This window comes from Gavialis gangeticus, unplaced genomic scaffold (genome assembly GCF_001723915.1).
Source record: "Gavialis gangeticus isolate Ggan-Ray unplaced genomic scaffold, GavGan_comp1, whole genome shotgun sequence".
In the NCBI taxonomy this organism is placed as follows: domain Eukaryota; kingdom Metazoa; phylum Chordata; order Crocodylia; family Gavialidae; genus Gavialis; species Gavialis gangeticus.
The window spans coordinates 92194723-92209133 of record NW_017729033.1 but is presented as its reverse complement, the minus strand read 5'-3'; the positions used below and the strand labels follow the sequence as shown (position 1 = coordinate 92209133).

General features: G+C 41.4%; 1 protein-coding gene across 1 annotated transcript in view; it reads right to left on the bottom strand.

Moving 5' to 3' along the window:
* Positions 1–14411, bottom strand: part of UNC5C (unc-5 netrin receptor C) — a 483074-nt gene that overhangs the window by 34291 nt on the left and 434372 nt on the right. The window contains exon 12 of the mRNA XM_019526146.1: positions 1146–1314. Coding sequence (XP_019381691.1) covers positions 1146–1314 — 169 coding nt within the window. The remainder of the gene's footprint in view (positions 1–1145; positions 1315–14411) is intronic.

The following is a 14411-nucleotide window of genomic DNA, read 5'->3' as shown; positions in this document are numbered from 1 at the left end:
ATCAAACCCACTATTCTTAAATTCTGTAGCAGGCTGGGCAGCTTAGGTTTATCTGTTTATCCCAAGCTTAAGACCAGGCAAAAGACCAGGTGAAAGTCTCATTCTGGAATGGTAGGCCGGCATCAACATTTAGGGTAGTATTCTGTTCCCCTAGAGGATGACCAGAGTGCAGCTTTTGACTGACTCCAGGTTACCTGACTAAAACCTGGCGAGTGCTATGATAGCTAAGATGGTCCAGGATGTGTGCAAGAGGTTAGGGGTTTTTCTGATATTTTTTTATCAGACCAACTGTGAAGTTGGGAGAGATGATGGACAAGCTTTCAGGAACAGAGTCCTTCTTCAGGTCTGGGCCTGAAAATGTAAGAACATTTCTATTACCCCCTCTGCAAATGTAAGTGCCCCTATTATTATAGGAATAGGATTACCCGACAGAGACATGTAGATGTCTCTCTGTTCTTATAAGAGGGGCACATACATGCCCACAGCGGGGTAACAAAATTGCTTATACTCTTCAGTTGGGTAACATACAGTCAGGTCATAAAGCTGTAGTTTGGTCATCCAGTAGGTAAACAGAATCCTGTCCTAAGAAACAAGAGCCAGGCAGATGGCACTCTGCAATCTCCCCCACACGGATGCATCTGTGAGCCTCTTCTGGGTGTACATGGCCTGCTATGCTGAATCGTGTGACTATATTCATTTTTTGGCATAAATATCCACAAAAGACTGGTTTGCATCCCCAAGTTTATTCCACTCTTTCTCTGAATTATAGCTGAACTGTACTCTCCAACAATGTGAATGGCCTATGCAAAGAAGAGACTACACCAGGGAATTATTATGCGAAAAGCACCGGAGGTTATTTCTTCACCTTAATAGCACGTGTAGATGTGCCCAGAGAGCAGAACAATGACATGCTGGGATCCTAGCTCCTGCTACTCAGTTACTTACTGCTACTTACCAGTATTTTTAAGGAAAGATATTTTTCTTCATTCTATCTTTCAAAAACAAGGTATGTATCTTATTTGGGCAGGGAGGGCATAGATGGGGTGTTATGTATGAGAAAATATGGTATTTAAATATTTGGTTATTTTAAAAGGCATCTTTAAGATAAATATGGTTGGACGGGTGTGATCCTATCATGAACTTACCTCCCACTGGCCCTGAGCTGCTTGGTTTTTCAGCTGTATCTTCCAGTCCTCTGTGTTTGGCTCTGCGCAATGGTGCATAGTTAGAATGACAGGCCGTGTCAGCAGTGCTCCTGGGGGCCCACAGCTCACCACTGGGGTCAAAAGGGTTTGACTGTCTTCTACTGGTGGCCTGACAAGATTACAGAAAAGTGGGGTTGTTAGGTGAATTTAAAAGGACCCACACACAGCCAAAGTAAAAGGCTTTTCTTAACTTACAGTGTAAGAAAATGGTCCCTGTGGGAAATCAATTGCATACACACACACTATAGTATAAGACATACATTGAAACTAGTGGCATACCATATGATAATGCAGAGGGTGGCAGTAAAATCTTTGGCATGAGGATGTAGTAAATTAAAAAGAAAGACGAGACTGCAGTGGACCAGGAGAAGGGATGAAAATGAGAAGGGGAAAAAAAAAATCCCAGACTAACTACTGAAGAGTTCAAAACCACAGGATACTGTATTCATGAGTGAGTTTAACTACCCAGACATCTGGTGGATAACAAATATAGCTGAGCATGGATCATCAAAGACATCCCTAAATTATATAGAGGACAAACTCATGATCCAGAAACCACAATATCCAACGGTAGGGAAAGACATCCTGGATTTTCACATATAGGGAGGCCTAAGTGTGGCTCAGCTACCTGAACAGGACACTTACTGGCTCACATTTGAATTTTTTGAGTCTGATTCTATAAATCCATTATTACATGCATACCTGTATTCATGTCAGTACCACTGAGTTCATTGGGACTATTCATAGGATTAAGTTTTACATGTAAGGGCCTGTGGAAATGGGGTGTCTGTCACAACAAGAAAAAAAAATCAAGAAGTAATGAAGAAGATGCATAAAATCTATGAGGAACTGAAGTCACAGACCCTTGGTACAAGCTTATATTCCTAACCCATGCTAAAATTTGTGCTAGCGTGTATTTACTGCTACTGCTATCTGTAGTAGCTTTGATTTAGCAACATATGCTTAGAACTGTGTCTTAATTCGTTGTGTAGACAAATGGCAAGTCTCATTGAAAGACGTGGTTTTAAAAATGAAAACGAGACTTTTGTGCTTTCAAAAATTCTATCCTATGTCAGCATAACTATTGACAAAAACAGGTAAAAAACGGCTGGCATAGAAAAGCTGAAATCTCTGTAAATCAGCAAATCCTGATGACAAGCATATGTGGTTCCTAAAATAAATTAACTAATGAATTGACTCAGCTATTGGTAATTATTTGTGAAAGTTGTGTAGCTAGAAAAACCCAACTGTGGTACCATTTTTAGAAGAAAAACAAGTATAGCAGCCTGGCAACTAAATTCTATTATAGGGGAGGGCAGGAGGGAAAGAAAAGAAACTGCAAGGCGCAACATTCAAAATGCACAGATTTGGGAGATCTTGTAACTCCTATTGAATTATATAGAGGTGTCTGAAATTGCTTCAGTGGGAGCAAGATCAGTCCTTTATAAAAACAAAACTCAAAAAATAGTCCTCATTTTTTAATAACTATAAAAACAATTTAATTGTAAATAAACAATAGATCAAAACCTTTCACAAACTCTCATCATTCCCTCATACTTCACAACCCTATTTACTGACCAAGTAAAATTCCTAGAGAAGTCAGGAGATTACCATGACTTGTTATGAGAAAACATTTAAAATCACCATTTTTGTGCTGAAAGTCACAGGCATGGCAAACCCACAGATTTCATAATCCAGTTAATTTAGCTCCATTGAAAAAACAAGAGAATCATTGGTGGGAGTGGGAAGGGGAAAGGAAATAGAAAAACTCTGTCTGAGAACTCAGATAGCCTTTTGGATTGAATTATGAAATTAATGGACAAAAAGAATGCAGCAGGTGTGATGTATCTTGACTTTCATAAAATCTTACATACAGTGCATCAGAAAATCTTACATGAAAGTGAATTTAAAAAGGCCTGAGTACTGTTGCAAAATATAGGCTGAAAGGTCATAAAACGGTATTGATTAATGAGAGGGATTAAAATGGTCTCAAGGAATTATTAAGTTCAGGGATTGCTCAATGACAGAATTTGTTGGCTAGTAACAAATTTTAGGACTTTTGACAGAGGACATTCAAATACATGCAGTCATACTTGTGTGAGTCAAGAGCAATGTAGAAAGAACTATAAACTCCTAATGTTAACATTTTATATCTATGCAAAAGACTATAAAAGGTACAAGATGGTGAGATGAGAAACATATGAAATATTGTTACTAAAGCGGAAAGGTAAAATAGACTAACTATGGTAGTCAGTGCAGTCTATACATGCAATTAATGTGGACCAATAAACTGTGGAGCTTATTGCTCCACAATTTTTTGCTCCCATTTTTTGCTCCCAGGCAAACTGTTTGAACATGCTCTGCTGAGCCCCTGTGCTAAGCACACTGCACCCCAGCCAGCCACAGAGCGCAGAACAGCTGGCTGGGGCTCAGTGTGCCCCAGTGCAGGTGTTCTGCAGCACGTAGAGACAAGGAAGCAGCCCTGGACTGGCTGCTCCCCCATCTCCATGTGCCACTCCCCAGCTGGCTGGGGCACAGGGTGCCTCAGCACAGGGGCTCTACAGTGCACAGGGATGGGGGAGTAGCTCTGGGCTGGCTGCCCCCCTGCCTCCACGTGCTGCTAGGCAGTTGGCTGGGGTGGAGGGTGATGAAGCATCCAATACCTCAGCCAGCCAGGGCAATGTCTACAAGAGGGCTGCTGTGCACAACACTTCCCGCGCCCCCCACCCCCCCCAACCGCAGCATGGTAGTACTTGTCTTTTAGAAGCCTACCCAGCTGCATTCTTTAAATTAGTTTTGCATACCCTAATAGCTGTGCACGTGTAGATAGTAATGCTTTACTGCGTAGCAAATTGGTCTGCTGTGCAGTAAAGCTTCTTGTGTAGATGCACCCAATGAGGACTGGCTGTCTGTATCAACCTGCACGGAGGCAATATGGCCCAATACTGGTGAGACAGCAGTGTTCCCATATTGGCTACATTGATAGACCCAAGAAATGTTAAGAGAAAACCAACCTATGAGATGCATTTCTCACTTAAAATGTGCCTAACATTTGTTCTTAATACATAGGCATCTCCCCTCAGCATCATCACTTCCCCAAAAGAATGGAACACATGACAACAGGGGGACAGCCAATGTCATGCTCTCTATGTGCCAATCAAGAGCACATTTAGAGTACTGCCTCATAATTACTGAGGGGTAGGTTAGGATGTGATCTCACAGCAGGTCAGCTACTTGGAAGTAACTGCCTCTGTGCATGTTTTATCTATGGCAAATGTTAGGCAACTAACACTTCTTTCACTGAGGCCCCACTGAAATCAACAGCAACTTTTTCACTGACTTCAGTGAGGCCAAGATTTCAGCCAACACTTTTAATGACCATACAGAAGATATACAGAGCAGCACACCAATTAAATCTGCAGATAATAATAATAAATTGGCAGTTATTGTGCACAGCACTGAGAACAGGGAAGTAATGCAGAGGGACACAGGGAAGGTAATTATGTGGGCAGGAAATTATATTGTGCTATTATATAAAATTATATGAGTGCCTCAGAAATGCAAAGTAAAACTTCTGGAGGGAAATAATACAAAACAGTTATTTAGCAGCAAGAAAAGTGGTAAAAGTGAAAAAAAAAACTTGCACAACAGTATATAACAAGCTGGATGTCAGTTTGCAATGTGATATGGTAGGAAAAATTAACTAATATGAGTCTGGGCTACATATGAAGAGACATTATCACATCTGCAGAGGTGATAATCCCTTCTCTACACTGCTCTAATGAGGCTCCATGTAGAATACCATGTAGAGGAGACACTGAAATCTGCTGGGCTAGAGGAGAGTCTCTCATGCAAACTGGTTTAAACCTTGAAGAATTAATAATTTAAAACTAGTGTGAAAAACACACTGGAGAACCTGGCAGAGGAAACCTCCTGCAGTTGCCAAAGCATGGGCAAAAAATGACCCAACAGATCTTTTTCATTTCTAATTGTCTCTAATTTCCATCCTAAAAAAGGAATAAACATTAATATTGCTAATGTGAACAGATACTATTGCTTTAAACATGATACTGTATTTAAGGGATATAGATCCTCCTGCTTCAGGGCATAAACCAACCACTAATTGACAGGGATTAGGAAAAAACTTCCCCTGCAAGTGGGTTATCCTATAATTGTCCATTATGGGGAGTATTCAACCTCTTTCTGAAGCAGCTGGTACTGATCAACATAATAGACAGGATCCTGGATGGGAGACCGTAGAAGGCAGTAATAACTGTCTTCCCAGTGTCTGCCATTCTGGTTCCAGATGGGAACACGAATAGGAAAACTTCCACTTTTCAATAGGCACACATGACTCACAGTGGTCCTACCTACAAGTTTTACAGGTAAAGGTAGTTGTACTCAAAGTACAGGAAGAACTGGATAGAGGAGAAGAGAAGAATTAATAACTTAAGAGCAACGAATGTTGACCCGTCTACTTAGGTTTTCCAAAAGGTTGAGGAAAACGTAATGTTATATTCTCCCGACTATTAAGTTATATTTATTACATTCTATTCCTTTTCAGATTAAAACTGACCTATGAGATGTATCTCCTATTTGAAATGTGCCTAACATTATTCTCAGCACATAGGCATCTTGCACACATGATTCTTGATTAACTTTAGGGCTCTTCTGACTTGTTTTCCGGAATGAAAGGAGAGGCAAGAATAAAAGAAGAGAAAAGAAGGAACGAAGACTTAGTATTCCTTTCTTCCTTTGCTAGCTCCTGGTACATTTTAGTTTTTGCTGAAAGAAACTGTTAAGGTTTTCTCTCTTGAGTTCAGGAAAGTCCTTTGATATTTGACAGCAGGGAAAGATAGAGATGAAGAGCATGGGTCAAAAGAGCTTAACAGATTTTTTTTTTTTTTTTTTTGATTTTGGCTACCAAACTTAGAGTTTACTGGTAAAAATGCACCCTAGCTCAAATTTCTCAGTATCCTACTGCTTTCAGATGAGGGGAGATGGCTTAGTCATTCTAATTAAAGGCCTGAACTTCTGACATTCCCTGAAGCCACGGGTCCAAGTCCTGACAGAGCTGATTCAGCTCTTCGTTTTTTTGAAATGGACAAATCCAAGTTCAGTTTACTCTGCATGGATCCTCCAGTGTGATCTTCCAAAGTGAGGCTCTCTCTCTTTTCACAGATGTCAAAGTTTCCATAGCATTTCATGGGTGTAAGAGCCCTCTGCAAGGTCCCTGGTAAATACTTATTTTTCTAACAGCATGGCAGCCACATATCAGTAATGTTGTAAAGGGCTTTGGAGGTAAAGGTGCTGCATTAACGTGAGTTGCTATTCCGCACTCAGAAAGCAAAAATTGGGACTTTCATGCAGCTCTTCTAAAGACCGCTTTTCCTGGTGACATCCATTCTCATTTGTGTCTCAGCCCCATCTCCTTCTTTATGTATTATACAGTAGTTCCTGGTGCAGCAACTAAATCCTGATGGAGTTCATTGTGCCATATTTAATAAAAATCTTACCTCTGAGTATATTATGCAATGCTAGCTGCTACCTAAATCTTGTGCAAACCCTGCAGGGGTTCACACAGGAACACAAGAACTGACATCCAGAATCAACCCAATGGTCCATCAAGAACAATGCCCTGTCTCTAGCAGTGATCAGGACCAGATGTTTCATAAGAAAGCACAAAGCCCCAGTAGCTGATAATTATGCAATAACATGCTCACAAGTGAAGTTTCTTTTAACCACAGGCAGTTAGTGAGAAAAAATCTGAAATCTGAGGGTTTACAGCTTGTATGCATTTTAATCCTTGACAGTGTGAGCTGTGTAGCATTCTGACTTTTTGTGGCAATGTCTAAACCTTTTTAAAAAAATCCTAACAGGTTTTGGCCTCAATAACAACTTGAATTCTCCAGGTCAATTCATAACAGTGTTTGCAAATGGAACCCTGCAGTTTTGTTCACAAAGGATTAGCAGTGAGCCCAGCCCCTCCCCATAACCTTCAAAGCTGTCATGCAAGCTGTTGCATGCACATATCCAAGAAAACTGCTGACACTCTGATCTACCTCCTCTCCTTTTAGAAGGAAGGAGCAAATTTGTGTCCTCATTCCATAACATGATGTTTTCTGATTCTTCCATCTGTTCGGTCATGGCAAAGCTTCCACTTCCTACTGAAGCAGCAACTTATGAGTTCGCCTTTGCTGCAATTCTAGGGGGTGGCTGTGGAATATTTGCTTATGTAGAAGACATTTAAGATGACAGGAAACCCTTCCTCAGAGTACTCAAAGCAGCAGAGGTATATGGAGGTCACTGAGTGCCTGGGAGGGGAAGAGGGAGAGGCAGGAGGAAGGGGAGGTGGTGAGACGATGGAGAACAGAGATAGGTGAAGAGAAAGGAAGGCTTACTTCCTTAAGCTTCACTGTGGCTGAGCTTCCTGTTAGCTGATTCTCGTGCCCTGTTCACATATTCCCCACTTCTCCCATGCTCCTGTTGGACAGTCCATCCACCCCAGCATTGCAGTGTTCATGAGCCACACTGGTACCTCCAGGTATGTAGAAAAAACATTTAAAGCCGTGTCTATGGCCAAATTGCTGATTCTCTGAATCAGCATTGAATCTTCAGATTCGGATTCATCGGGGACAGTGAGCTGAATCAATGAATCGGATCACTGTCTCCGATTTGGGCCAAATCTGAATCGAATACGGCCCGCTTCACACCCCCCTAATGTTTATCAGGTGCAGGGCTGTGCCTCTGCTGGCAAAGGCCCCCTTGAAGCACCATTGCACTCACTCTACTCACCCCCTGCTTCCCAGATACACTGCTGTGGCAAAGACTTGAAGTGCGGGAGATCCTAGTGCCCCTTCATAGTCAGTACCCAGGGTAGGTATGCTACCCATCCTGACCTAGTTATGCTACTGCAAAGCAGGGATGTATACATGACACTTCCATAGATGTAGGGAAGATGTGACCTTTCTCTGTAAGCAGTGAACAAGGGAGAAGCTATGGTATGTAGGGAGTCTGGCTGCTGGTAGGAAAGAGAGCACTTGATTGTAGGACATTCCTATGGGCTTAGTACGTTGCTACACTATACAAACATCCTATTTGCCACCTCAATCAGTTGACAAAATACATCAAACAGTCAATTCTGGCTCAGATAAAGTGGGTTCAAGGTAAACATAAAAGTTTCACTTTTCTTTACTATCACCCAGGAGGATTCCCACTGCCTACTCACCCTCCTCAAAGCAAGAGAAAGAAAGCACCTGAGCTTACAGCAGAGCGATAGAAAAATATACTACTAGAGAACAGTAAATAGTATTACATTAGAAGAGAAAACCACAAATGTCATTGAACTTACATTTCCATCCTCACACTAACCCATTAAACAACTACCCTGTGACTTGAAGTGCATTGTAGTTGCAGTGGCATTTACTACAAGTCATTAGATCCCTACTTCACTGCAGGAAAGGTGATGCTTTCAGAGCGACCCTCCAGAAGTCGCACGTTTTAATGGGTATGAAATGAAAAAAAGAGTATTAGTGCTCTGACATTCAGACTCTCCAGTTGACTGTAGGAACAGCTTTATTATATTGGGGTGGGAATTCTGTCAAATACTAGTTGCTAGAAGTTTCCTATAAAGCAGGTGAAAGGGGATAAACAGGGAAATGGGCTTAGGAGAGCACATGAAGCAAGAGAGGGAGGGAACTTGCAAGACTTAGGAATAATAGATTTCCTGTTTTACCTTGATGTATTAGGGCTTGCATCATGTTTTCCTGAAACAAGAGTGAACTAAATCTCAGATTATTGCAGAGATGTCACCAAGCATGGAATTCATGATGCTGAAACTGTTGCTCCAACTAAACTACTAATATAAAGTTAAGAAGACCAAACTCTGTTCTCAGTTACATCCAGGTATCAGAAAGCAGAGTCTCTATTATAAATCCCACTTTATAGGTTCATATTTGGACACTTTCAAACTACCTCAGTTGGCAACTCTCCAAATGACTTTTCAACACAGGTGCAGCCAGTTCTCATAAGTTATTTTGATCCCTTTGTGCCTGGGATATATTGTGCACATAAAGATAAACCCAGGATTCCAGAGATTTTATGTACCAAACTCCACTCCCTGCTTCACTAGAACATGTGAGTATCTGCTCTGACAGCTTAATCTGGACACTTTTACTTTTCTGGAGTTCTGTAACACTGCAGTAGTAGACTTAAAAAGCAGCTACGCAGGATCAATCAACTAACTACAGCTAACTTGTACCCAATTAAATTCAGTACCTTTTAACCAATACATAGTTCTCCTATGGGACATGTAAGTTGTAACCATACAGTGTTGCAGGAAAAAAAGTAAATACAACTCAACCACATGAGATCTGGAAATAAGCGTCAGGTCCCAGACAACATTTAGCTCATTTCTCTTGCAGGGTATCAAGAAAGGGAGCAAGTTAATGGATTGGTGGTTGGTCAGATCCTGGACGTTATTCCGGTGCTGGTATTATAGTTCAAGCAGGCTGAGGAACTTACTGAGGAAAGAGCAGTTCTAAATGCTCTACTTGGAGTAATTTTACAGTAAGGGCCAGATCCTAATCTACCTATTAGGTACCTAAGTAGACTTTGGTGTGTAAGTGTGGTCCTATTCTATCCTGCCCAAGTCCCTGAAAAAGTGATAATGTATCTTATCCTTGCAATGTGCTGTCATCTTAGGGTCACGTTACACATTAATTTTAGGTGGTTCTTGGAGCTCTTACCCCCTGGATTGTCCACACCTTAACACCTGAAACTAGTTTTAAGCACAATTTAGGTGACTTAAAAGATATGCCACTCCAGGGCAGGTTTATCTCTGAGCTGTGTTACCCAGCTTGTGTTCTATTAATGTGTGGCCACTCCCCACAGATGAGCTACCCAAGTTACAGTCCTCCAGCATCCCAGGATGCAATGTCCCTTCCCCCACCTCCTGCTCTGTGTGGACAAACTTGCCACCCTCTGAACTCTATTGGCCCTGGGGTGGTTCCTGCACTAAATCGGGGACTGGGACATGCCTAAACAGCCCAGAGGCTGGAAGTTCAAGGCCATAGCAGAAGCACTCATGGCACAGCCTGTCAGATTTCCAAGAATCTATTAATTCTGCTTAATATCTTGCCACAAGGACATGAGACAGGAAAAGCACTATACAACTCCACCTCTTGCCCTTAGAGATGTGACCTTTGCACCCCCATCCAAACAGCCTGCAGAGCACATCTCAGTTAGTTGGATTGCAGGGCATGGATGGGTCCAGGAGTTTAGGGAAGGTGGCAGGGGAAAAAGTAGGGGTCTGGATCAGGTCCCCATGAACTGGGGCTTCCTTCTTGGGACAGGGGTAGTGGCTCACCCAAAAGCACTTCTCCTCACTGCTCCTACCTCCCAGCCACCCTGAAAAGCATGGCCAGCACACCAACATCCCACTTTATTAAAACATGTGGCCTTTTTAAATTTACTTCCTCCATATTTATTTTTGTCTTTTATTTTATCCTTCAGTGACTGACTCCCTTCATTTCACCACCCTTCCTTCATCCCCATTTCTTTTTCATCTCCCATTTCTTTACCCACCCCATCCCATTAACTTTCTGCCTCCCAGCTTCATGTTCTCACCACCTCCTCCAAACCCTCCCTCACACTCCCCCATCTAGAGCAGGGATGGAAACCTGTCCTGGATCAGTAGCCTTGTAGTGGCAACTCACAGCTGCAGCTCCTGGTCAGGCCCCTGCTTGCCAGTGCTCTAGTGACAAGTCATACTTGTGCAGATAGGGGACAGTCAGAAGGTTTTTAGCCTTAAGGTGTGACTGCTCCAAATTCAAACTAGCACTAACACTGATCAACATTTGAGCTGCTCAAAGTACAATGCATAACCAGGGCCTTAGTCTCAAAGCTAAGTCACAAGTACTAGCAAAAAGCAGAAAGAGAAGGAGGATTCACCATTCCTTTTGTATGATTATTTTCTCAGGGAATTAAAGAGAGGAATAGGATCATGCTTATGTGCTTAATAGATTGAATGGGATCTGGTCCCAAGTGTCTAATTTTAAATGCTGTATGTCATTCTGCATTTCCATGGTTAATTGTAGAAAGTGTGAAGAGCCTGGAGTTCTAGAGAGGTACTAAAAAAAATCTAAATGTGAAATGAGTAACTGCATCTTCTGTTTCTTCTCTCACTGATCTCTTTATTAGGAATTCTAGAAAGCACCAATAAAATTCATCATGTTGCATAGACATCAGTGGGCATCACCAAACTGTTCTGTAGTCCAGAAATATAGGGGGATTCTGTGAGTGGTTGCTTGGCTGGCTCTCATTCACCCTGTAGAAAGGTGAACAGTGGGGACTGGAACTCAGTGATTTCTACTAACTTGCAAAACAAGTTTGTGTCAACACTGCCTTGAGTTAGCTAGCAACTCTACACCAACTCGATGCTTTCCTACCTACATGATATATTTGAGCTCCTTGATAATTTTTCCATTCCAGTGACAGAAATCTCCTTATAAAATCTTCTCCCAACCATGAGACCTCGTCCTCCATTTTTTTTCTGCATGCATACTCTCCCTCATTCATTGTGTTTGTCAGGAACCACTGTATCAAGCATGCCTTCTCTTAGGATGGTTAGCTTGCCTTTCTATATCCAGTACTACCTCCAGGATAACTACTGTTGTGAATAACACAGAGCAGATATTACAGTGCTTAAAAGAAAGTAAAATCAAGACCTGATCTGTCATGCTGGGTAGCCACCACTGGTTGGGATAAAAGATGGAGAGCCTCTCCAAATAATAATCAGAAGAAGTGGTAATAATTTCTAGATGATTCACCTGTATGTAGCGCTCAAAAAGAGAGTAAAAGACAGCAAAGAAGAGCTGAGATATTTTGTGATATTTTTAGCCCATTCATTCAAATGAAGGGAATAGCAGGGACACTTTCCTTATCTTGGCTATTATTTCACTCTGCAAGAGACAGACATTTTTCCAGGTGGGTTTGCAACTCTCTCCTAAAATACAGAGCACAGGAATGCACACCAAAATCAATATTAGATGTGAATTAAGGTTTTATTTTAATTAGTCATTTTCAAAATGTAGGGCATGCAAATGACAGCAAAAAAAAGTCTTTTTACTTTTTTTTTTCCTTTAAGCAGATTATTTTTAGCATGGATGGAAGACTACCAACCTAGACAAAAGTGCTGAACATCACCCAGCACATAAAGAGCCACAGCAAAATGCATAACAAAAGCTATTAAAGGGCTGAGTCAAAATGCATCTAGCTATGAGGAGGAGATAGAGGCACAATACCGTGTAATGATTAGTTAGTTTTACATTTGTCATTCAGGGTTTGTGCACATAATTCCAACCTAAAGGCTTAAGATTTCTTTTCTCTCTCTAGCTGGTTTTCCTCAAATTGCTGCTAAGAATACTTTGGCCTTTTAGAACACTTTTCTTGCCAAGGCTTTCAGAACACTTAACAAATATTAAGGGCTACATTGTGATTTGGACTACATGCCCACGGATGAGAGTGGCAAGGAACAAGCATTGTGATTTGGTGCTGTGTCTCTAAATCACTCTCCCAGACATGAGATCTGCTCCCTGGCTTAGATTTTGTGCCTCAAGTCATATTGTATCCCTAAATTACCTGTCCAAGGTCCTACAATGGATCAGATGAACAGACAGGAATATAAAGCTCTCAAGTCTTAAACTAAACCTACTGTAATAATGAGGTATTAAGGATAAACAGTTCAAAAGTGATCATATGCTCACATTTCAAAAGGTATTTAGAATCCTTCTGATGCAGGAAGGTAGGTAGTAGGATTTACAGAAGTGGCTATGCATATACACAGGATCCATTTAGGTAGTCTGCAAATCCCACTAAGCAAGTATCTGCATGTTTGGACACCGAAGCACCTCTGACTAGCTAGCCCTCATTGACTTATGAATCTAAATCCCCTTTTCAAAAATGATATAGGCACTTATAAGCCAAAGTCTCATTAGCTATCATCAAGACTTAAGGAGTGACTTTCAAAGTCACAAAAGGCATGTATTCACAAAATATCTCAGACACATTTGTCAATGGGATTTGTGTCATTTGTACATTTGGAAACCTTCATCTTAAGTTTCTAATTGCCTAAGTCACTTTTCAAAATAGGATTAGTCGTTTTAGTCACTTAGGGTCAGATTCTATTTAACCCATTAGGTATGTAAGTAGGCTTGAAAATACAGTAATGCAGCTACTTTTGAAACAATTCATAGAATCATAGAAAATGAAGGTTGGAAGGAACCTCAGGAGGTCATCTAGTCCAACCCCCTGCTCAAAGCAGGACCATCCCCAACTAGATCACCCCCACCAACATTCTGTCTACCTGGGTCTTAAAAACCTTCAAGGATGGAGATGCCACAACCTCTCTGGGTAACCCATTACCGTCTTACCCTTAAGACTGAATGACAAAAAGCAGCAAGGAGAGGGACACATTCTCCCTTTATGTTAACAGTTTTTCAGGGACTCAAGCCCCTACATGCATGCCCCCTGCTGGACAGGAACATAATCACACATAGACACCTACATCTGCTTATACACCTCATAGATGGAATAAAATTTGGTCCTAAATGTCCTAACCATGTATCAGGCTTGCTCCAAGTTATGAAACACATTTCAGTTTGTGGGCATTAACTTCAAATATTTTTTAAAACATTCCTGTATTAGAACAGGTTTTTGGTGCATGAAATGCCAGTTAGCTAAAAATAACACTTTGAAAAGGCCATTATGGCTGCTTAGAGAATCTAGGATTACCCCACAGTGAGCTCGTCTACATGAGACGTGACTGTGCAGTGGTTACTGCACATTTATTTAGTACTTGTATAATCAAGTACTAAATAAATGTACAGAAACTGGAGTTACTGTGTAGTAGCACCAGTGAACTTTTTAGTGATGCTACTGCGCAGTAGCCTAATAATGCTATGCAGTAGTGTATTAGCACTGTTTGTCCCTCTCAGTGTACTAGCACTGTACATCTGAGCTTTAAACTTGCTTTTCAGAGGCTTGTGTCAGGATTGAGAATGACTCAGAAGTTGTAGAAGGAAAGCATTTCTTTCAGCGTTGGTTGAATGAGACTCTCAAAGAGGATGATAAGAGATGGGTATGGTCAGGGCAGATCCAGGGATGATGCGAGGGTATGGATGCCCCCTACTTCTGCCTCTACTGCCC